This window comes from Lissotriton vulgaris, chromosome 6 (genome assembly GCF_964263255.1).
Source record: "Lissotriton vulgaris chromosome 6, aLisVul1.2, whole genome shotgun sequence".
NCBI lineage: Eukaryota > Metazoa > Chordata > Amphibia > Caudata > Salamandridae > Lissotriton > Lissotriton vulgaris.
This window is the reverse complement of record NC_141694.1, coordinates 1,709,007,689-1,709,033,165: the sequence shown is the minus strand read 5'-3', so window position 1 is coordinate 1,709,033,165 and position 25,477 is coordinate 1,709,007,689. Positions and strand designations below refer to the sequence as shown.

General features: G+C 47.1%; 1 protein-coding gene across 1 annotated transcript in view; it reads right to left on the bottom strand.

Annotated features, from left to right (window-relative positions):
* Positions 1–23,895, bottom strand: part of LYPLAL1 (lysophospholipase like 1) — a 196,756-nt gene extending 172,861 nt beyond the window's left edge. Inside the window, exon 1 of the mRNA XM_086927911.1 lies at positions 23,763–23,895. Coding sequence (XP_086784037.1) covers positions 23,763–23,847 — 85 coding nt within the window. The 5' untranslated portion in view covers positions 23,848–23,895. The remainder of the gene's footprint in view (positions 1–23,762) is intronic.
* Between the last annotated feature and the right edge of the window lie 1,582 nt (positions 23,896–25,477).

Below are 25,477 nucleotides of genomic sequence, written 5' to 3'. Positions count from 1 at the left end.
CACGTAATGCTCCAAGGATGATGGACGAGTCCTTGAAATGTCTTTATCTTTACGGATGAAGGTGTATGGCTCTACACAGCGGACGCACGGATACCCAATCACCCATCAAGCTAAAGGAACAGCAACACGAAAGGACCTTTTCCATTCAAGCAGTTCAATACCACTGGATGTCAGTTTCAACTACAAAGTTACTCGTTACATTGTACATCACACACACACACACACACACACACACTTGAGACTAGCACCTATGTTTCTAATTGTGCTCATCTGTGAGGCTGTTAAATATTTTAAATGCAGGAGGCGCTAGGGGGCGCACAGCGGAATGGCTGCTTGAGCTGCAGCTCCGCCGGGCGACCGTCCACGCTTTAAGCTAATGCCGCCGTGACCCCCACTACCCACTCTCCAAGACCACCCACGGGTGTGGGAAGATATGCTGCATCTGCCGCTGTAACAAACGCGGACCGCCGCCCGGTGTTTGATCTCTTTTTGCCGTGTCTCTGAGGCGGCGAGATCGATCGCCTGACAAGATGGCGGACGGCAGCTGGAGAACTCCTGATAACAGTGGAGTCGTCGCAGTGGGGTCAGCCTGCGGATCCCGCATCGTTGCTCCAGAGGTTGGTGACTGCTTCTTGGACCTGTGAGCGTAGCTGTACTGGCCCCCGCCGCCGGATACTTCTGCTATGTCCCAGCATTGAGTGCCTGACAAGATGGCGGCGGCTGTCACCGGAGTGAATACACCGTCACGCCAACTCCGATCAGCGCAAATCAGGTCAGCCTGAGCTCTATGACCGGTGATTACACGTCGATATCTGCTACCTGCCAGAATTACAGCACTTGCTGCCCGCTCTAAGTAGGTGCCAGTTGATACCAGCGTTCACAATTAGGCGGGGGGGCCGCCGACCTCACGCGACTTGCCGGACAGGGTGGAGAACGAGGGGACGGCGTGACTCAGCGCATTCCTCGCTGCGACGCGGAATTCACCGCATTACACCTCGCTGCTGCAGACGTGAGCGGGACGCTGTCCCATATCCACAAGACCAGCTGGGGGTTGATTGTGGCCCTGTCCTCCCGGTCGAAGGGGGGGCATAGGTGCGACCTCCTATACACCCTGAGCGGCACATCACGGAGACGGTGGCGAGAGTCACGAGGGCGAGTGGGCCCGCTATCAGGAAGGCGACGTCCCTGAACGCCACCATGGGGAAACCGGACAAGCAGCAGCCAAAAATCTCCTTTGAAAACAGGAGGGCGGCGAAGTCCACGGAGGAGGTGGTGGAGGATGGCGGCGCCACCGAGCCTACAGCCAACAGCAACATTGAGAAAATCCTACTGGCGATCCAATCGAACCTGCAAGATATTAACGGTAAGCTGGATAACCTGACCTGCAGGATGGACAGCATGGCCGCTAGACAGGAGAAGCATGGAGAGCGTCTGGATGAGGCCGAAACAAGAATTTCTGCTGTTGAGGATGAAGCGAGGGCCTCCACCTCCAAATGTGCGGGCATGGAACGACTCCTGGAAGTCATCAGAGCAAAGGAGGAGGATTTGGAAGCGCGCTCGAGGCGCAATAACGTACGGATTACTGGCCTGCCGGAGACGACAAACACGGGGCGGATGGAGACCTATGTTGAAAATTTGTGCAAGGACCTCTTCGGCGTGGAGGCCTTATCACCAATCTTCATAGTGGAACGAGCCCACAGATCGTTAGCCCCAAAACCGCCACCCGGTGCCACACCCAGGCCGATTGTGGCGCGGATCCTCAATTACCGAGACAGGGACACGATCCTTCGGCTCGCTCGTGAGAAGGGGAAAATACAACATCAAGGCAACTCCCTGGAGTTCTACCCTGAACACACGGTCGCGGTCCAGCAAGCTCGTAAGGAGTACACCTCTGTGAAAGCAAAACTGCGGGACCTGAACACTGTGTACTCCATGTTATACCCAGCTCGTCTCCGGGTGGTATGGAAAGAGAAGGCAATAGTATTACCAACGCCCAAGGCAGCCCAAGACTTTGTTAAAAAGGTGCAGCGTGAATCGAGAGCGGGCTCGCAAAACGATCGACAAGGTGACTCGGACTGAGACCACTGCGGTGATTCCCCGTCGGACAGCGGTGAGTGGGGTTGTGCTGTTACCTGGTTAGCGTGTTTACATGGCCACAGATGGCTACACTGGACAGGCCCGTCTGGTGCTGAACTCCTAGACGTAGACAATGGCGCCAGGACTACACCAACTGTGTAACTGTGTTGTTGGCGGCTATTGGAACAGCGGGGACTGCTGCACACCTCTATTATTGCACTGTGACGATAGCATATGGCTGCCCCATGTTGCCATGCCCCCCATTGCGTTGTTGTAGCTCATGCTATGGGGCCTACCTGGCGCATTTTCTGCCACGTTGCGGATTAGTATGGTTCTTCCCGCTGTGGCAGCTGGGGCGCCACCTAACTGTGTATACTGGGGTGCAGCGGCCGCGAATACATTTTGCAATGTGCGATAGCCAGCCTGGTGGAATGGCGCCGGGCAGTTCTACACCCGCTTCTACATGCCTCACCTATCGTTAATATTATGGTCATGCACTCGATGTATGGGGCGATCTGAACGCTTGGAGTGATGTGGGTTGCGCCAACCACTGCTGTTGAGGGCGGGGGCAGGTCACTGATTATATTTAAGCAAAGTTGCTATGTGCTTGGAGAGTGGAGGGGACAGCGGTTAATGGGCATTTGGACCACGCATTTATAAAGTTTGTAGAGTGTCGCCCACACCCGTCCATCGGGTGAAGTTTTGTGCCCCTGGCGGACCTCCATGAGGGTATTATCCACCAAGAGTTCTGAGAATGGGTACTGTGTTTCTGGTTGTATGTTTGTGGGAATGGTGCTCTGAATGGTATTGGCTTCGGCAGGTTGGGGTTGCTGGAGTGGGTGGGTTGAGGGATAGGGGGCTGTTTACAGGTTCAAAAAGACCAACTGTATTCATATGTCTATCTTTTTTGTTTCCTCACTGGGTTTGCCTGCCATTGCCATGCTTGTGCTTTATGTTGTGCCTGATTGGATAACTTTTGCAACGTGGGACTGTATACGTATGTCAGGTGATGCATTAATTGACGTCAATGGGTTCTAGAGATTCCAACAGGAGGGGCCTGAACGTTCTTACATGGAACATTCGGGGTTTCTCGAAGCCCCGGAAAGTCAGACAGGTCTTTGCTAGCCTTATCCGGTGGAACGTAGATGTAGCATTTCTGCAGGAATCACATCTTGCACCGCACACGCATGCACAATTGGGGTCGAGGTGGGCGGAGGCGATATACAAAGCCTCCTATTCTTCCTATTCCCGTGGGGTGGTCATTTTAATAAAGCGTGGAGTCAACTTTGAAGCTCAACACGTTACACAAGATCCCGCTGGTAGGTACGTGTTAGTGACTGGTACATTGAGAGGACAACGGGTGACGTTCTTTAAAGTATATGGGCCGAACACTGACGCTCTGGACTTCTTCCGAGAAGTTTGGGACCACTTGCAAAAACATAATAGCACTAACATATTGTGTGGGGGTGACTGGAACATGACACTGCAGGATGGGCTGGATCGCTCTTCTAACTCCCTAGAACAACATAAACAGTCGCGGCAAATGGTTTGTCACATGATGAAAGACCTGGCTTTGGCGGATCTCTGGAGGCTACAGCATCCTGGAACGCCGGGGGCCACGCACATAACAGCGGCACACAATAGCTGGTCCAGGTTGGATTACTGGCTAGGTTCCGAAGGACTGGCTGTGTGGGTTCGTCAGCTGCAGGTTTTGCCCCGCACATTATCAGATCACAGTCCGGTCATGTTGCATTTGGAAATTCCTCGTTATACACCCCCTCCCTTCCAGTGGCGTTTTAATTCCCGGGCCCTCTCAGACATAGTGTACGTAGACACCATTAAAAAAGCGATAAAGGAGTACTTTCACATCAATGCACAGACAACTGACGATCCATGCCTCCTCTGGGAGGCATTCAAAGCCACGATTAGAGGGGTCTGTATTAGCACCACCATAGGAGCCCTCAAAGATATCAGAGTCCAACTCCGCCGCTGCGAACAACAGATGAGGGACTTGGAGTCGCAGTATGTGGATACTCAGGATGTTTCCCTCCTACCCCGGTTGCGCGAATTGAATACTGAACACGCGGATTTCCTGGAATCCGAAATAAAGTACTTGGATCGTAAACAGGTGGCTAGAACCTTCGGCGAGGGGGGGAGGCCAGGGGCTGTACTGGCTCGGAAAATTTGTGAGGGCCGGGGTCCAACAACGATACTTAGAGTGAAATCTAGGGAGGGTGTAACGCACACACATGCTACAGATATATTGAAATGCTTTGTAGACTCCTTTGGCTCACTGTATCGGTCACAGCCCACAGCACCAGCAGAAGACACGTATGAATACTTACATGACGTGGCGATTGGCTGGCTATCGGATGCGCACAGGGAGTACTTGGCTAGACCCGTCACTGTTGAGGAGGTGACCGAGGTGATAAGTTCTCTACCAAATGGCAAGGCACCGGGCCCTGACGGGTACACTTCTGAATTCTATAAGCAATTTGCGGACATTATCGCTCCTTATTTAGTGGACATGTATGGCACCTCCTTTGAGAAGTCGGTGCTTCCCCCCACATTGCGGGAGGCCATGATCATTGCTTTACTAAAGCCATCCAAAGATCCAGAGGAGTGCGATTCCTACAGACCACTATCCCTGATCAACGTCGATTCGAAAATCCTTGCAAAACTCATAGCAGGTCGCTTGTCCCCCTTGATGACCCGTCTGGTCCTTCCGGATCAATCTGGGTTTGTGCCCACTAGGTCCACCTCACATAACACTAGGTCCCTGTTTGCACTCTCGCATTACCTTCAGCCTTCGGTCAAGGCGGTGGCGGTTATGCTTGACGCCGCGAAGGCATTCGATTCCATTGAATGGCGCTACATGATCACCGTCCTAAATAGAATGGGGTTCCCTAAGCGGTTTGTGCAATGGGTCTCATTGCTTTATACACAACCGCGTGCCAGGATCAGAATCAATGGCTATGTTTCGGAGCAATTTGGCATTGAACGGGGCACGAGGCAGGGCTGCCCGCTCTCGCCTCTATTGTTCGCGCTAGCACTGGAGCCGCTGGCCTGCATAGTGCGACAAAATTATAAGGAGTCTGCATTGCAATTTGTGGCCAGGCCACTTCACATATCGCTCTATGCGGACGATATGCTACTGTATGTCCGTGACCCTGAGACCCATCTTAACCCGCTTCTCAGGGAATACATCAGATTCGGTGGGCATTCAGGGCTGGTAATTAACTGGGCTAAATCCTCTATAATACCCCTCACTGACACCACGCTGCCCTTTGCAGTGGATTTCCCGCTGGAGTGGCAACAAGAGTCGGTTCGCTATCTGGGGGTCATGTACCACAGGGACCCGGAGGTGGTCCTGCGTGCGAACTATGGGGTGGCACTTTCCAGGCTTGAGGACAAAATTCAACGCTGGATTCACCTGCCGCTGTCGCTAGCCGACTGAATAGCTATCGTCAAAATGAACGTGCTGCCCAAACTGTTATACATGTTTAATAACATTCCAATCACGCCGCCACAAGCTATGTTCCGCCGAATAAACTCCCTGGTGCGGACCTTGATATGGGCGGGCAAACAGGCTCGTATCGATTTGCAGACCCTCACGCTTCCCTTTGCACAAGGGGGGTTCAGTGTGCCTGACTTTCTCCTCTACTACCTCTGCACGCAGGCGCAATATGCGGCATATTGGTACCACTCGGTCCCGTACCTCACACATGCGGCCAAAGAGGAGGGGGATGCGTATCCTGTGCCTCTCTCAGCTATCGTCTCGCATACACGGCCACCTTTACATGCCAATGATATTAATACTGTAGACACCACGGTCAAAGCATGGCACAAGCTAGGGCAGCTTGCTCACAAAACTCCGCTGTACGCACCGGCCATGCCATTACACCACCATCAGGCATTGTCCGTCACTGGGGAGAAGATCGGTATGTCACTGCTGAGCAGGGCGGGTATTGACAAGCTGGGGGATGTATTTAAGGAAGGCACGTTCATGGGAACAGCCCAGTTGTCCTACATTCAGAATCAGACTCCCATGTTTCGTTTTACATATTACAGACTGACTAGGGCATTGAGGGAACACTACCCGACATTCCCCACAGAGCCAGAATCCCTTGCACCACTGCAATTACTGATAACCACTAATGACCTCTCACACTTAGTATCCAGGCTATACACTGCGGCACAATCAGAACTAGCGGGACGTGCGCGGAAGGCGAAGGGGCGGTGGGATGCACTTTTAGATGTTCCGCTGACAGATGAGGAATGGGGCGCCACCTGTGCTTTAACACAGATACTGACGCCCAACGGCAATTTAAGAATTATCCATTTTAAATTTACTATACACCGTCCAAGCTGCTTCGGTTCGGTTTACAAGAGGAGGACAGGTGCAAGAGGTGTAACAGGGAGGGTGCGGATTTTGCACATCTAGCCTGGAACTGCGCTAAGGTGGAGAAGTACTGGGGGGAGGTCACTGCCACACTAACTGTAATAATGGGGGAGGAGGTGCAGTGCACACCACAGATCTGTTTACTAGGCATAGTGCCCCAATTTAGGGCTTTGAAGCGCAGGTTTTGTGCGATTGCTTTACTATTAGCAAAAAGACAGGTGGCGCAATGTTGGCACAGTCGCAAGGTGCCGACGAAGAAAACTTGGCTGCATGACATGTCCACTTGTCGTGACAACCTGCAAACTTATGAGGGGCAACTGCCAATGAAGTCCAGGCCGAAGGACATTTGGTGTTTCTTGACGGATTACCTCACCTCACTGCAGGACAGTGAGGAAGAATAGAATAGCTATAGTCCCATTCGGGCATGTCTGGGATCTGATGCGCTGAGTGATGCCTGGAGGCGGTAGACTATTGGGGAGAACTGGAATAACTATCACTATTGAAGTTTAGGATGTGAGGGATGGTACTGTTTGGTCTTAGTTGGGGCAAGTTGTTCTTCTGTTTTCCTTATCTATAAAATGATAAAATGTGAGACTCATATCATTTGTCGGCTGAGAGCCATAAGGGAGGTATATGGGGGGGCTCAAATTGAAATACTGTGCTGTTCTTGGAGACACGTTTAAAATTTGCTTGATGATCATACTAACGTGGCGAGCCGGCCCCAGGGTTGTAGGCTCATGCTGTGTAAGCTGCGTTGTGTTAATAAAGGTCTTACGCAAAAAAAAAATATATATTTATATATATATATATATTTTTTTTTTTTTAAATGCATACTTTGTTCAACGGTAGCGTTAAAAAAAAGTTGATTTTTTTTTATAATCGCTAACATAATATTTAAGACTTGCCTCCAGGCAGCTTTTAGCTGTTGGTTATCAAATACCTATTGTGGACAATAGCAATAATTACATTGGGCTTTGGGGCAGCCCATTGCTTACCGTTGGTTGTCTTTCTTGTCAATCTCACCTGTTTTCATCATATTATGTATTTATTTATTTATATAGCACACTACTACCCGAGGGCGTCTAGGCGCTTAGCTGCTCAACCCAGAGCAACAGAGAGAAGTGGAGTCTCTAGTACTTGAAGAGAGGTTATAAGGTATATAGCCAGGTTTTGAGTCCTTTCCTAAAGTTAAGTATGTCAGGAGAGTTTTTTTTACTTTATTGGTAGCTTATTATGCCTGCACCCTTCTTGGCATGTCCGCTTTTTCTTTCTAATGTAGTGTTTCTGCTACTTGGCATATTTACTTTTTAACTACCCACCTTCAACCCTACTCACTACATTTTGCTCCCATACCCCTCTCTACTAGTGCGTTTTTTAATTATTATTATTTTGCTGCTGCTACTGATTCAAAAGGCGTCGTGTATTTTGCATATAATTGCTTGTTTATAGTACTGTGAATAGTGTTACTGTACAATGCTCCCCTCCTCATAGATACACTGACGTGATGTCTCTCCCTTTCTGCAGCACTTCCTCGCGATTCAAATAATGTGCACGTTGATGGATCATATAAAAGTCTGCACGTTCATGACTGTAATGTTTTGAGACTGCAGAGTTGCAGTCTAGTTGTTGCGCATGCAGCCATGCGCTAGCGCGGCCGTGATAGGTCACGCCCGCGCGAGGTATAAATAAAGAAGGCGTGGTCACGGAGTGAGTCCGGACCACGCGGAGACCATACAGCGTGTCCTGGGTCCCGTTATTTATGCGCAGCGGCCACGGCACTGCGCAACCACAAATAGGGCTCGACAATGGCGAGGAGGGCTAGACGAGCCCATGCAGTGCCTCGGAGCACTCTTTGACCTGCTCTGCTGCCGACCACTCGGTGCTCCTGAGCCGGGCAAGCCCCGCATGCAGCAACGCGGAAAGAGGCTGTTCACCCCACGTGGACGTGGTGGCGCGTGCCGGGAAGCCTTGCAGGCGGACCCCGTAGTGGCAAGCTCTTGTCTGGAGGAAGTCCCCACGGTGCCCAGACTCGTGGAACAAGGTACTGGTGCAGCCCCACGCGCATTGGGCCTAATCATCTCCAGCAACCACGTCGGAGCGGGGGGGGTGCTTCCCCCTGAGGCCAAGCACATAGGCCCCGCAGACGGTGGCTGACAGCAGCATCCCCCGCCGACCTGATTGGCAGCTCGTACAGTGAGGAGCACCAGGCCTGTATTTGCCCACCCCTGCGTGCCCACAACATCGGGTGGCCAGCTCTCTCTCCACCATGGCGACCATTCAACCCATAGAACCGTTTGTCGTCGACGGAGCACCGGCATCCCTTGCCCCAAGGTGGAAGGACTGGACTGAGAGGTTGCAGTTTTACTTCGAGGGGGCAGGTACGGCGAGAGAAAGGCGCAGGGCGCTTCTCCTACATCTTGGTGGGAAGGACATTCGTCGGATCTATAAGAATGATCTATAAGACCCTGGTGGAAGCCACCCCTCATACCTATACAGAAAAGGGGGTGGTGATGAACAGAGTGTCTGAATTGAGCAGACCACTCTTACCCAGTCAAAAGATCAGGGCTTGATCCATCATCGTTATTTATCTCACTGCCCCATCATACCTATGTCACGCTTCTCAATGCGCTCAATGCCCATTTTGAGCCAATGGCCAGTAAGGATTAAGAGCGTTTCATTTTCAGGCAGGCGCAACAGGAAGCGGAAGAATCCCTCGACGCATTCCATGGTCGTCTGAAAGAGATAGCGAGCACATGCGGATTCCGCGACGAGCAAGAAGAAATTCGCGGCCAGATTATTCAAGGCTGTTACTCCTCCAACCTGAGGGCGAAGATCCTCCATGAGGATGGCAAACCATTAGCGGACATTTTAAAGCTAGGCCGTTCTAAAGAGTTATCCCAGGCGAGAGCATAGCATATGGAAGCAGCGCTCCACAGACCGATCAAGACGGAGCAAGTTCATGTGGCCGAGCAAATCAATGTTGTGCCGGATACTGTGGGGGCGGGCCACACAGGGCACAAGACTGCCCAGTGCGCGGGAGAAAATGCGGGTCATGCGGGCACATGAACCATTTCGCATCAGTGTGCAGATCCTCCAAGCAAAAGCCTGAAGCCGCCCATGCCGTAAGGGAGGACCCAGAGAGTGAAGACGTGGACGACGACGCTAACAGCTATCCGGTGCACTATGTGTTTGCCATAGACCAGCCGCAGAGGAAAAAACGGCGGCTCCCGAAGTGCAGAATAAGGATACAGCATCAAGAGGTGAGAGCAACGATCGACACAGGGGCCTCGATCGAACTCATGGCGGCAAACGTCTACAACCAGCTGCGAGACAAGCCGACGCTGAAAGCAGCCAAGATCAGAGTCTTTGCCTATGGACAAAAGACACAAATACCGCTAATTGGGTGCTTCCAAACGGAGATACAGCACCAAGAAAAGAAGACACCATCAACAATCTACGTCACCAAAGAAGGCAGTGGGATGCTACTCAGCGGCCAAACAGCAGAAGAACTCCACCTGATATCCTTCGCTATGGCGGTATTTGAAGTAGAACTGGACACGATCCTTGAAGAATTTGAAGACGTTTTCAAGGGTATTGGATGTCTCTGTGGAAAAGAAGTATCTCTACACATCGACCGGTCCATTCAGCCTGTAGCCCTTCGGCATCGACGAATAGCATTCCACCTAAGGAAAAAGGTGGAACAAGAACTGGAGACCCTCGAAAAACAGGGCATAATTGAGAAAGTCAGCGGGCCCACCCCATGGGTGTCGCCGATTGTGGTAGCGCGAAAACCCAAATAGCCAAGGCAGGTCCGCATCTATGTCGACATGCCCCTGCCCAACGCAGCAGTGAAGAGGGAGAGACACTTAACACCCACAATAGACGATATCCTGGGAGAGCTAAATGGAGCAAAGTGGTTCTCCAAAATGGACCTAAGGTCAGGGTATCATCAACTACCCACTTCAAAACCGGACTCCCGATACATCACCACTTTCTCCACTCATGTAGGACTCCGGCGCCATCGACAACTCAATTTCGGAATATCAAGTGCCGCCGAAGTCTTCCAAAATACGATTCGGGAGGTCCTGAGCGGGCTCACAGGAGTCCTAAACGTCAGCGACGATCTGCTGATATACGCTAACACCGTGGAGGAACATCACCAGAGGCTCAGAAGCGTATTACAAAGGATTAAGGAGTCAGGCCTTACGCTGCATCGGGAAAAATGTCAATTCCTACGGAACAAAATCAGCTTCTTCGGATACACCTTTTCCGACAAGGGAGTGGCCGCTGACCCTGAAAAAGTGAGAGACGTGCAAGCAGCCCCAGCGCCGACCAACACATCGGAGGTTCGGAGCTTCCTTGGGATGGTGAATTTCTGCGGGCGGTTCATCCCAGACCTGTCCAATCTCACCAGACCACTACGGGAGCTCACCAAGTCCACCACCCCCTGGCAGTGGGGAGAAGAGCAGGAGCTAGCATTTCAGAACTCCAAGGCGGCTCTGTCAGCTAACACGACCCTATCCTACTTCGACCCTGCCAAAGCAACCAATATAGCTGTGGACGCCAGCCCGTATGGACTAGGAGCGGTGCTAACACAGAGCCAAGGTGGTGAGGACTGGGCGCCCATAGCCTACGCAAGCCGGTCGTTAACCGAAACCTAACAACGCTATTCTCAGATTGAGAGGGAGGCCATCGCAATCCACTGGGCCTGCAGGCACTTCCATGTGTACGTCTATGGACATCCGTTCACTGTCTCCACCGACCATAAGCCTCTACTCCCCTATTCAGAGGATCAGTATCCAAACCTCCACCCAGAATCGAGAAGTGGATCCTGCAACTTCAAGAGTATGATTACAAACTGGAGTTTAAGCCCGGTGCAACCAACCCGGCCGACTACCTCTCCAGGCATCTGAGAGCGGCAACCACCCAGGAAAAGGAAGATGCCGAAGAAACGGAGGAGTACGTGAGAATAATCCTCGAGCGGTCACGACCACTACCCATGGGCATCGGCATGATCGTAGAGGCGACCCGCGGTGACGAAGTTCTCCAGCTAGTGATAACCGCCATGCGACAAAACGGCTGGAGAACACTCCAAGCATCACTAAACCAGAGAACTCCTGAAGCAAAGCATGCCCTGGAAACCATCCTTAAGGTAAAGGATGAACTGTCAGTGGACAGTCAAGGATGCCTCCTGAGAGGACCAAGAATTGTAATGCCAACAAGTCTAACCCAACAGGCAATTGAACTAGCTCACCGTGGCCACCAGGGAATGGTGAAAACAAAAAGCAGACTCAGAGCAAAAGTGTGGTTTCCGGAGATGGACACCAGAGTCGAACAGATGGTCAAGGGGTGCCGCTGGTGCCAAGCGGCAGGTCCACCCGAACCACCACCCCTGGTAATCACCGAAGATAACCCAGAAATGCCCTGGGAACGAGTGAGTGCCGATTTCGGACACCTCCCGGATGGCCGCTACATGCTCGTTGTCATAGACGATCTGACCAAATATCCAGAAGTGGAAATAATAACATCACTGGCTGCCAAAGAAGTAACTGCAAAATTCGAGAAAATCATTGCCACCCACGGCATTTTCAAACAGGTCAGGACCGACAACGGACCGCCATTCCAAAGTCAAGAGTTTGCCGACTATCTCCAGGAGTGGGGGATCTAGCACAGGAAAATCACCCCCAGATGCCTCAAGCCAACGGAGAGGTAGAGAGGTTTATGCGGACACTCAACAAGGTCATCCGGATTGCCCATGCTGAAGAAGCACCGCTGGAGAGGGCCATATACACATTCCTGAGGGAATACCGGCTCACGCCCCATCACACAACCACAGCCGCCCCGGGGCCATCAGCAATGGGTAGAATAGTCCGAGACACCATTCCCCATCATCACACCTGGACCCCAACCAAAGCAAACTCCCGGCAAACCCTGCTCAAAAGGAAACGCTCAAATGACTACGCCAGCTTCAGACGCCGAGCCAATGAATCATCCATCTGGGAAAGAGATCGGGTCTATGTGAGAGACCGATACCCAGGGAGCAAGTTCAGGCTCCCGTTTAAACCCAGACCCTGGACAGTCACACGCCGGTCAGGTACAATGGTAACAGCCCAACGCGACGGAGAAACCGTCACACGCAATGTATCCTTTTTCAAGCGAGCCTCCGTCCCATCCGAAGATCAGTCCAGTCAGGAACCGGACAGAGCGACGCCAAGCCCTACAACATCCAACACCAGTTCCCAGGCGAGTGTGCACGGAAGCACCGCGGATCGATCTGCGGTGAGCCCGCCGGATTCTGAGAGGCCCAGCACTGATAGCCCCCATCCCTCCGGGGATGGGCTGTCACCAACCCCAGCCCGACAAGACATTCCACTGAGAATTCTGTTTCGAGGAGAGGCCGCAGGCTACGGGTTGAGGAGAAACCCAGCCCCCTCTTCGCAGCTGGCAGACTTTGCTGTAGGCTGAGACTGTGACGCCTGATCATCAGACTGGTAACAGGCCTGCCGGCCACTTTTGGTTTTTCCCCTGTCCAGATGAAGCATAGTAACTTTTAACAGGCTATCTGTTGTGTTTTCTTTTGTTTTAATAAAGGTTGAAAGGAGTGTAATGTTTGGAGACTGCAGAGTTGCAGTCTAGTTGTTGCGCACGCAGCCGTGCGCTAGCGCGGACGTGAAACGTCACGCCTGGGCGAGATATAAATAAAGGAGGCGTGGTCACGGAGTGAGTCCGGACCACGCGGAGACCATACAGCGTGTCCTGGGTCCCGTTATTTATGCGCAGCGGCCACGGCGCTGCGCAACCACAAATAGGGCCCGACAATGACCACACGATTGTGACTGACCAAAAAGATACTATTTTGTGAGTGGTTCATAATTTTCTTTTTACTTCTGTGGCCACCTCACAGGTGGCAGACTAAAGTCTCAGTTAGACTTTCGGATTATGTGTCCATTACGCCATGGGTAGTGAGTGCATTCTTTACACGTGCACGCTTTATTAATTTTTCTGGAATGTGTGTCTACTTGTGCCTGCAAAAAGTATTGCGAATCCACCCCAAATCTTAAATGTCTATTTGGGAAAACAGCTTCGATAATCCAAGTAAGCTGCTAGTGTAATGTAATAATTTAATCTGATCTAATACTTTTGCTTTTTAACTGAGCCTTTCGTCTGAATATCGAAACAGAACTATCTATGCTATTTCATCACCATCAATCTATATGGGCCGAGTTATATTCTCCATAACAAGAGGGTAACGTTTACACAAATAATGCTTAGAGGCGCATGAGCACAAAAACCGAGCACGTTTCTTTTCAACAATATTTACTTTTAACTTCCTTGGATTTTCTTTAAAAAATAAATTACAAAAAGAATTCCACACATGCACAATAAAAAACATTGGTATTGTTTTTTTATTTTATGTAACTTGTATACGCCTGAATCACCCCTTACTAGTATCTCTGCGCTGAGACTGCTTGCGGCCATACCGAGGGGGACTAGAACAGTTCAGTTTTCAGAAGTTGTCTGAAGGCTAGGAAATTTGTGCACTGGTGCATCTGTATAGGGAGTTGATTCCAGTACGGGGGGGCTAGATGGGAGAAGGCTTTGCCTCCCGTGCGTACCAGTTTGACACGGTGAGTACAGAGAAGTGCTTGATTATTATATCAAACTAACATTAATATATTACCTGAAGTTACTACCGAGCCATCCCCTTAAATTTGAGGTTACCACTTGGGAGGAGATAATTTCTGAAGCATGCCAGAAGAACCTGGTCTCCATCCGAAGAGAACAGAATTAAACCAGGCGCACTCATTAAAAAAAGGTAGAGCAATGGGCAGAAAAAAAACGAAGCCCTTTTCTAGGAGCTAAATAACCAAGAACGACCATTTACCCTCTTTGCTGTCAGGGTAGCGAGGACAAACAGAAAGAGCTTCTTGGGGAAGTAGTGTGTAAGACAAAAGATCCAAACACAATAATGCATTGTTCAGTCCAGTGCCTATCTTAGGCAAAAGAAAGTACTTTAATATATATATATATATATATATATATATTACCTACTGGCGGTCGCCAGTAGGTATATATAGTTAGGATTTTTTCTCTATGGGATTTTTGAAAATTCTATGTCTAATAACTTTGGCGTTTGTGGACGGAATTGGCTGAAACTTTCAGGAAAATGGAACATTTTGTTTCTGAGCAGCCCCTGACAATTTGGGGGGGTTTCATCAAGGGGGGGCCGAGAAAAAAGGGGGGTCCCAAAACACGTTTTTCCCATGTTAATTTCCATAGGGCGGTTGGCCTCACTTTTAGCTCGAACGGCTGAATGGATTTGCACGAAACTTGGCAAAATTGTAGGGACTGTTAGCCCGATGTGCCTTTGCTAGGTCTCAATATATGTGCTCCAGTGGATTTTGAGTAATTTAGGTTCAAAAAAAGATATATATCTGGGCGGAGCCTAACCACACATCTGATCTGATTGGCTGTCAGCACTTCATCCAAGAAGTGTTGGCAGCCATCTTGGGACCAATATACATGATAGCACCTCATTAAAAAGCATTGTAGTTAATAGAGGGTTTTAGGACTTTAGTTATATTATAAATCATTTGTTGATGGTACCATACTCGTTTTAGGAATTGTGGTGGGTTCTAAGGTGATTTTACCATGTGAAAAAACCTTCTGCTGTGATATCATGAATATTGTTTGAAAGAAAACTAATATCTCATAATTTTCCCACAGTGGTTTGGAAGGGGATCTATAAGCTAAACTGAAAGCATATTTTCTGTAAATTCACATTATCTTTCTCAGTCATGTGAAAATGAAGTCTGACATTCTCAGTAAAACATGTACATCCAACAAGGACAGAGACTGTCAGTTGATTCCTTTGTGTTCTACTGCAGCCTCCTAGAGTGTTCTAAAGAACAACTAGAGCGCTAACAGTCCTACTTATTACAAAGGTATGGCACACCTGAAGCCATCTTGATTGGAATAAAGTGGTAACTCTTAAAACATTTAATTTAAAAAGAAACAACATGAGGGGGTATATTTTACCATAGAAAGTATGATTAGTGCTGCAGAGTGAAAAATTAGGGCACATTTTGAGTGACTTCTCAAATCCTTTTCTATTTCATTAAAACATTCTGACATGCAGTCTCCCAAAATGGCCACCAGAGACAAAAGAGCCCAAATGTAGCCCAAATATCACCCAGATGTAGCCCAAGTATAGCCCAATGACAGAATGTCCCAGAGTGTTCTAAAGAACAACTAGAGCGCTAACAGTCTTACTTATGACAAAAGTATGGCACACCAGAAGCCATCTTGATTGGAATGAAGTGGTAAGTCTGAAAACACTCAATTTAAAAAGGAACAACATGAGGGGGTTAATTTTGCCATAGAAAGTATGATTAGTGCTTCAGAAAGAAAAATTAGGGATCATTTTGAGTGACTTCTCAAATCCTCTTCTATTTCATTAAAAAAATTCTGACATGCAGACTGAAACATGCACTTTGAATACCAGCAGCAGACGTCCCTGGTGAGCAGTAGCATTACTACAGTGATCTAATGTGCAACTAGAGTGCTAACATTCAGAATTTATGGCAAATGTGTGACACATCTGAATGCCTTCTTGATGGAACCAAAGTAAACAAGCATTGAAAATGCAATAGATCTCGCCCTCGTTTAAGTTAAAGCCATTCTGTTTGTAATGAGGTGGCTTTTTAGCTTTGCTTTTATTAGTGTTTTTTCAACTTTCATGTAAATAACGCACCGTTTTCACCAAATCGACTTTGCCCAAGCACACCCTTCCCTTCGGCCAACAAATCCCAAAAATTCGGCACACCTGCCGATCCACTCTCCCTACAGCTCACCCAAGCCCCGTCCCTCTAGCGCAACTGGAACACCCCAAATTCACCTTCTCCATGCGCACCAAAAACTCCCATTGAATAACATGGCAATTCGCTACTCCGCACAAAAATTGCTCTTTAAAGCACCTCCACTGCTCCGATCCGCTTCAAACTTGGCTGGACACTAGTTCCAGCGATTCCCTAACATCTCACTAAAAATCAGCCCAATCCATCCACTGGAACGGGGACGAATTTCAACCCGAATACGCGCCCACCGCAAACACAAAACAAAGCCATAAAACGGCCAAATCTCGACCAAAAACCGCCAAAATCCCTCAAAACCTTGCCAACACCAATACGCACGAAACTGAACCGGCCCCTCAGCCCTAGGCTCCGGGAACCCTACTTAATTGACCCAAAAGCCCTAAAAAAGCAACATAATACACACGAAAACGCCCTAACAACCCTAAAATGCATATAAGTATATGTATGCATGCATTTATGTTTGTATTTATATAGATATACCGATGATATATGTTTATATATGTATGTATATATATATATTCACTGAAAAAACCATAGGCTATAGACCATATATAGTTAGGAATTAGCATTTACAAAACCTTGAAAATTCACTGAAAAAACCATAGGTTATAGACCATATATAGTTAGGAATTAGCATTTACAAAACCTTGAAAATTCACTGAAAAAACCATAGGTTATAGACCATATATAGTTAGGAATTCGCATTTACAAAACCTTATTTTACTCACACAAAACCATTGAAATTCCATATATAGTTAGTTGCACTAACTATATATCGCGCACCCGCAATCCACTGCTGATGATGTCACATATTACATCATTCATGACATGGTCAGTGACATCACTGATGACATCACTGATGACATCTCAAATGACATCACTGATGACATCACTGATGACAACATCCAGTGACTGTATGTTTCTGTAAAGTTAAAAGTTAAAATATGTCATACTCAATTTAAAAAGGAACAACATGAGGGGGTTAATTTTGCCATAGAAAGTATGATTAGTGCTTCAGAAAGAAAAATTAGGGATCATTTTGAGTGACTTCTCAAATCCTCTTCTATTTCATTAAAAAAATTCTGACATGCAGACTGAAACATGCACTTTGAATACCAGCAGCAGACGTCCCTGGTGAGCAGTAGCATTACTACAGTGATCTAATGTGCAACTAGAGTGCTAACATTCAGAATTTATGGCAAATGTGTGACACATCTGAATGCCTTCTTGATGGAACCAAAGTAAACAAGCATTGAAAATGCAATAGATCTCGCCCTCGTTTAAGGTAAAGCCATTCTGTTTGTAATGAGGTGGCTTTTTAGCTTTGCTTTTATTAGTGTTTTTTCAACTTTCATGTAAATAACGCACCGTTTTCACCAAATCGACTTTGCCCAAGCACACCCTTCCCTTCGGCCAACAAATCCCAAAAATTCGGCACACCTGCCGATCCACTCTCCCTACAGCTCACCCAAGCCCCGTCCCTCTAGCGCAACTGGAACACCCCAAATTCACCTTCTCCATGCGCACCAAAAACTCCCATTAAATAACATGGCAATTTGCTACTCCGCACAAAAATTGCTCTTTAAAGCACTTCCACTGCTCCGATCCGCTTCAAACTTGGCTGGACACTAGTTCCAGCGATTCCCTAACATCTCACTAAAAATCAGCCCAATCCATCCACTGGAACAGGGACGAATTTCAACCCGAATACGCGCCCCCGCAAACACAAAAAAAAGCCATAAAACGGCCAAATCTCGACCAAAAACCGCCAAAATCCCTCAAAACCTTGCCAACACCAATACGCACGAAACTGAACCGGCCCCTCAGCCCTAGGCTCCGGGAACCCTACTTAATTGACCCAAAAGCCCTAAAAAAGCAACATAATACACACGAAAACGCCCTAACAACCCTAAAATGCATATAAGTATATGTATGCATGCATTTATGTTTGTATTTATATAGATATACCGATGATATATGTTTATATATGTATGTATATATATATATATTCACTGAAAAAACCATAGACTATAGACCATATATAGTTAGGAATTAGCATTTACAAAACCTTGAAAATTCACTGAAAAAACCATAGGTTATAGACCATATATAGTTAGGAATTAGCATTTACAAAACCTTGAAAATTCACTGAAAAAACCATAGGTTATAGACCATATATAGTTAGGAATTCGCATTTACAAAACCTTATTTTACTCACACAAAACCATTGAAATTCCATATATAGTTAGTTGCACTAACTATATATCGCGCACCCGCAATCCACTGCTGATGATGTCACATATTACATCATTCATGACATGGTCAGTGACATCACTGATGACATCACTGATGACATCTCAAATGACATCACTGATGACATCACTGATGACAACATCCAGTGACTGTATGTTTCTGTAAAGTTAAAATATGTCTTACATATTGAAGAATGAGTGGATGTATAAGTGTCTGGATGAAGGATTTAGTAGGTGCATGACTGACTGTATGAGTGAGTGATTAAATGTGTCTCACTGAGTGCATGGGTTAGTAAATAAACTGTCTTAATTTGTGCATCATTATGTCTGTTGTTCTGTAAACTGTTGCATGTGTTGATAAGTAGCTATATGAGTAACTATATGGGTTATTGATTGGTTGCCCAAGTATTTGTATGGGAGACTGAGTGTGTGTGTGGGTGGCTGGGAGGTGTATGACTGTGCATAGATGTGTGAGCAGTTGATTCACTAGATGTATGGTTTCAAAAGTGCATGTGGAAACAGCTGTATGGGCGGTTGACTGTGTGCATGAGTGTATTGGTGAGTGAATGGATATCTCAGTGCTACATGTCAAAGTAAGTACATATGTAAAACACAGTACATGTGAGAGTTGACATATATAAATAACTGTGCATAAGAGCCAGTGAATGTGTGAGTGGCTGTATGGATCATTGTGAACTTGTATCAGGGAATGTATAAGAGAGTAAATATGTGTTAGTATATGTTTGAATAAGTAAAGTTTGTATAACTGTATAGTTGAGGAAATGGAGGTGTGATTGATTCTTTGCATGACTGACTAGGTGTGTGAGTAACTCCATGGATGAGTGACAGTCTGTGAGTGTCTGTTTACACTGATTGTATCTAAGGTTATATTAGAGTCTGAAGAGGTTCATCGTATTATCACATGAATGATATCATCAGTGATGTGATCAGTAATGTCAAATGAGATGTCATCAGTGATGTCATTTGAGATGTCATCAGTGATGTCATTTGAGATGTCATCAGTGATGTCATTTGAGATGTCATCAGTGATGTCATCAGTGATGTCACTGACCATGTCATGAATGATGTAATATGTGACATCATCAGCAGTGGATTGCGGGTGCGCGATATATAGTTAGTGCAACTAACTATATATGGAATTTCAATGGTTTTGTGTGAGTAAAATAAGGTTTTGTAAATGCGAATTCCTAACTATATATGGTCTATAACCTATGGTTTTTTCAGTGAATATATATATATATATATATATATATATAGTAAAATGTAAATATTACACAGTTCAATTGGGCTCACCTATAGGGTTATGATTGCAACTCCAATTCTTAAGAAAACATGTGCACCCTTGATGGCACCCTCTCCCTGCTCTAGGAGAAGCTCAAGTGCCCAAAGGACATCAAACGCAAGCATAGGTTTTAGGCACAGATACATTTCACTAGGTCTCTGCTCGTGCTGGATATTTTGTAGTTAAGTTCATCAGTTTGCACTCAATATGAGATTGCTCGTGCACCAGTCACTGTTCCCACTGGAGAAGACAGCTGGCACATCTAGCTCAGTTTTCAAACGTGTAACTCACGTGATCTACTCATGCTGCTACTGTTGTGCTTCATTAGCAGGGTGCTGCAGAAACAAATGATAGATTGCTGAATGAATCAAACATTCACCCCGAGTCAAGAGATCTGGGTTAAATCCATTGTTCTTTTGCTCACTATGCCAGCCCAGTTTAGGCCCAGCCATATGCAAATCAGTCTTGACCCTGCTCTTCATGGCAACAGTCCAGCCTGAACTGCCAAGCCGGGTAATCCTGGGATCGGTTTCAGAGTAACACCCCACATCAGCCAGGCTACCTTGAATCCAGTGGCACAGTGAGCAAGGGACCCACGTCTGGTCATACACATCCCACTTTGGGCGAAAAGTGCTCCGGCAACAAATGATGGATGGAATGCTGAATGAATCAAACATTCACCCTAGTTAAGAGATCTGGGTTAAATCTATTTTTCTTTTGCTCACTACGTCACCCCAGTTTGGACCCAGCCATATGCAGATCAGTCTTGACCCTGTTCCTCAAGAGAACAGTCTATTCTGAACTGCCAAGCCGGTCTATTGAACGGAAACAAGCCTCCTGGGACCAGTTTCGGGGTAACACCCCTCATGACTCGAGATGAATGTTTGATTCATTGAGCAATCTGCCCATCATTTGTTGCCACAGCACTTTTCGCCCCAAGTGGGATGGGTATGCCTAGAAGCGGGTCCCTTGTTCGGTGGCATGCAAAGACCAGCCCTGGAAAGTCAGTCATCGGAGTTCTCTACAGAGCCCTCGCTTCCTTGGCGATGAAACACTTTGAACTGGAGCAAAGTGGGAACTTTCTGGTCAGGACCTCCACCATTCAACTACAGGAATGCAGCCCAATACTTCCACTGTCTAGAGAAGCTGTATCCCCCTAGATCTGGTGCCATGCTAAATCAATGGTCATTCAATAAGAAACCCACTTATCTTACTACCCAGACTCATGCCACACATAGCATCCTACTGCCATACATTTGTTAAACTGTCACTAAACATTCACACATTCAGTAGTCACAAGTAATGTCAGCGCACGGTTCAAGGGTTCACAAAGCAGTAGAACTTTACATGAAAGTCTGTGGATTTTTCTCTCTGGCACAGAGACAAAGGTCTAGTCTGACTAATGGTTCACAAAAACATGGTGCCCGGCACAACTTCACGTGATTCACCCACCGCAGGAAAAATAGTTCCACATCCATTGTGAGAGCACACTTTCTGCGTTCCCTTCAGGTTATAGAACAAAATCCAGGCCTCACGTTTCCAAGGATTGGCCTAGCCCTCTGCACCCAGGCTAGATTAGCGTGATTCCAGGGCCAAAATAAAAAGTTGAGAAACAGTTTTCACATGCAGTGGGGCACATAGGGTACGGGGAAACTTAGGATGATCAACCGTATGTAACTTTCACGGACCGTCCGTAAATTGGACCTCACGTCCGTTGTCCGTGAGGATCCCTTTTACGGACCACATTTGTCCGTAATTTTGGACCTTTCAGGAAACAGAGCTGTTCCTCTGCGAAAGGCCTCAGCTCCCTAATGGGGCCGTCTCCCACTCCTCCTTAGAGCACAAGAGCAGCCTCACCCTGCCCATTGTCATTCTGTATGAGGCTGATTGCCACATACAGAATGACAATGGGTCAAGTCTCGGCTGGTAAGCATGTGGTGGCCTCCTCCAGCCTAGGTCTAGGGCAGGGCATTCTGTCACATGAAAGTGCAAAAACGCCCATGCTGCTGCTATGTGAGAATGCAGTTCATCAAAGGAAGGCGGTGAAAGAAGTTCAAAGGAAAGGATTATAGTTCTTTCAGAGTGTCATCATTTTAAACTGACGCATTTTCAATATTATATTCAAGGAAGCCATGGTTGCTGCTTTTTTATTTTATGCAACTAACACCCATTGACAAAGCGAATAGTTCTGGCTTGTTGTAGATGTAACGTTACTTGTTCTAGGTGTAACGTTACTTGTATTATATATCTGTATGCAATGACAGAAGCAACAAAAATACAAGTCGGGCGCACATTATACTAAGCACTATACTAAGGGTGGGTGGATGGAAGGATGGATGGTTAAGTGAAAGAGGGATGAGAGAGAAAGGGAGGATGGGTGAATGGATGACTGAACGGGTGAATGGGTGGAAGGATAAGTGACTGGGTGGATGAATGAGTAAGTCAAAGGATGGCTGGATAAGTAAATGGCTGGATGGATGAGTGAATTGAGGGGTGGAAGAGTGGCTGGATGAGTACGGATGGATAGGGTGAAAGGGTGGATGGACGGAAGAGTGAAAGGGTGGATGGAGGGATGGATGAGTGAAATGATGGATGGACGGACGGATAGGTTTGTAAATGGTTGAATATGGACATGGATGGGCACACAGATGGAAGGACAGAATGAATGGTGAAAGACTAAATGATACATAAAAGAATGATTACACATTGTAAGCCCCATTATCTTAAGCAACATTTCCTATACATGGACTTTCACATTTATATGAGTCATTGTCTCTTTATAATATGTGTGTGTTGTAACGCACTTCGACACTCTGCCCTACATACTTGGGATGAGTAGCACTATAAAAGAAAATAAATACACATGAGAGAGGATCTATGTGAAGATGAGGGGCACCATTGGAGGGTGGTAGCAAGGCCAGACTGGCCGGACAGGGCATTAGGCATTTCCCCTGGGAGCTGGAAGGAGGGGTGGGGTGGGGGGGGGGGGGGGGGGGCAGCAGTTTTGTTACCACAAAAAGACCTGCACATTTTCTTAAAGCTGTGCGCATACTAAAAAACCATGAAGTGAACAGTTGCCTCACCCTAATATAAACTTATTTTCACTTGTACTTAAGTGGTTGTCCATTTACTTACTTATATAGTATTGTGCAACCTTATTGTGTCTGTAAAACTTAACTTTTGTCCTGAATTTTGACCTCCTGTCCTGAATTTTGACCCTTTGTCTTGAATTTTTACACTCACGATCCTAAATTTGCATCCATGCCAGTTGGTCACCCTAGGAAAACCCCTTTTAGCACGCACGCAATATTCCTGTCTCAATACTGCTTGCACTTCTGAAGAAATTCAGTACTGGCAAAAGAAACTAAGATATTGTATTTAGACTTTGTTCATCCATTGTCCCTTTAAACCCTGTGTTCTTCTCCCCATAATTTCCACCTTTGCCGCCTTCAGGATTTGCCTTCTTTGTTGGTACCATAACCGGGAAAATGTCTAACCCTTGTCTCAGTGTCCCTTCCTGTAGGAAGAGCACTATATCTGTCTGAATCAGATTCCCGGGAGTTGTGCTACCAAAACAGCCGTTCTCTTGAGTTTCCCAGTTCCATGCGCGGGGACCGCAAGTACAGGTACTTTCATTGCAGTCTGGGATATGTAGTCATGCCTAAATTATTATCAAAACCAGGACCACTAGTCTCATAATACAAATAGAACATTTAAGGTTTGATGAGGTACTCGTGCAGGGAACTTAGAAACTTGAGAACTCGGAAAGAAGCATCTGCTTCGCTTTCTGCAGTATGGCATGAAACCCCATTCGCTGCCCTGCTCTCCTCGGAGCACACCAACGCTGCGCTGACCTGATCCGTGCAGAAAGACGACGGAGGCCGTGTGTTTTCCTCTTGCTGGCACGCAGCATCTCTGCAGCACCGCCGAATGCGCCATGTTTCAAAAGGACCACTGCCGCCACTGACAGCTACCGGGAAGTAGTGGACGCATGCGCAGGGCGGGAGGTTAAAGTCAAGGCTAACAGAGCGACTGCGCACGCGCGCGAGTGTGCATTTTTGCAGAGCAAGCAAAATAATTATCGAGGAAGCCGCAGGGGATTTTCAAACTGGCCTCAGGCTTGTGTTTTTGTATTTTAAAGTCCAGGTTATTTGTGCTTCTGTCAGCAGACAGGAGTTAAACGTTATAACACAGTTCGATACTTCTGTGTAGACGCAGTATGTAAGCTGTTTATATTGTCCACAGGTGTCTTGCTTCTTAAACTCCTCTGGAGGGGCTGCGAATGTAACAATCGCTTAGACAGGTTTATGGATACAGCTGAGAGGTTTCAATTGGATATCAAGGGCAGTTTTCCATTACCTGTGTACTGGCAAATCTCACTAATTTACTTTTTTTAGAGACTGGCAGTTTATTTTACCTGTTAGCACTGCTCTGCAAGCTTGACTTTGAGTTTGTACGGTTGACACCTGGTCGTCTTTAGTTTTCACCTAAATCAGCCCATACTCTGTTGCAAGACCTATATTGTTACCTTACAGTGGGCTTAGAGCCCGCCCCTTACTTACCATTAGTTCGCCTCTATGCCTATCCCATATACTTGCTTCCAATTTGATAGCACGCGTGGGCTTCACCAGCGGCCAAAGTGCATTAAAAAACGTACAGGTAATGTTCTACCGCATATGATGGGGGTGGGGTCAGTGAGTGTAGGTGCGGCGGCAAAGGTGTGGCTAAAAACTAAATATTCTGTACTTTTTTTGGTCTTTCACTGTCAGGTAGCTACATATAAAATAACTTTCAGCTTAAATACAAAATAAATTAGGAGATGTTACTCATTATGAAACCTCTATTAGTTAATGCACTGCAGAGGTCTGTGTGTAACCACGGAGCCACTGAATTAAATCTTGGTTAGTGCAGTGAAGAATAGTGACTTGTGTAATCTTAGAGCTAGGTCACAGGCTGTGACAGAAAGAACTGTGAATAGGTAAGTGTTAGAAATGGCAGTCTCTAGTTTATAGGTTGTTACCCTGTCCATGTAGGGACCCTTTCTCCTGGACAGGATAAGCAGGATACACTTCTAAGACAACCCCTGCTCACCCCCTTGGTAGCTTGACACAAGCATTCAGGCTTATCTCAGAGGCAATGTGTAAATCATTTGCTCACAACACCAGTTTTTAGAAAAATATCCAGGATTTTATCTGTGTAGACAAGACCACATACAATAAAAATCCATCATACAGTTCTAAGAAATATCAATGAGTAAAAATAGACTGTGAGGAATCCCGGGTAAAAGAGCAAAACCTACCTTCACCATCATATCGATCGCAGGTAGGAGGCAGAGGAGGAAAACTAGAAAGGGACTGTTGCTGTCTGTCACAGGCAGTAAAGAGGTTCATGACTGACACCAAGGGCCAATCGGAGGGCAACAGAGAAGAAGAAAAGCCAGCCACCAATCCAGGCGTGTGTGAGGAACGAGGGCGTGAACTGAACAAGCGGGAAGGCGCGCAGAACCAGCAGGAAAATGCAGAGATAGGGAAGCCGGTGGGGCCGGGAGATGCAGTGGAGGAGTGTCCTG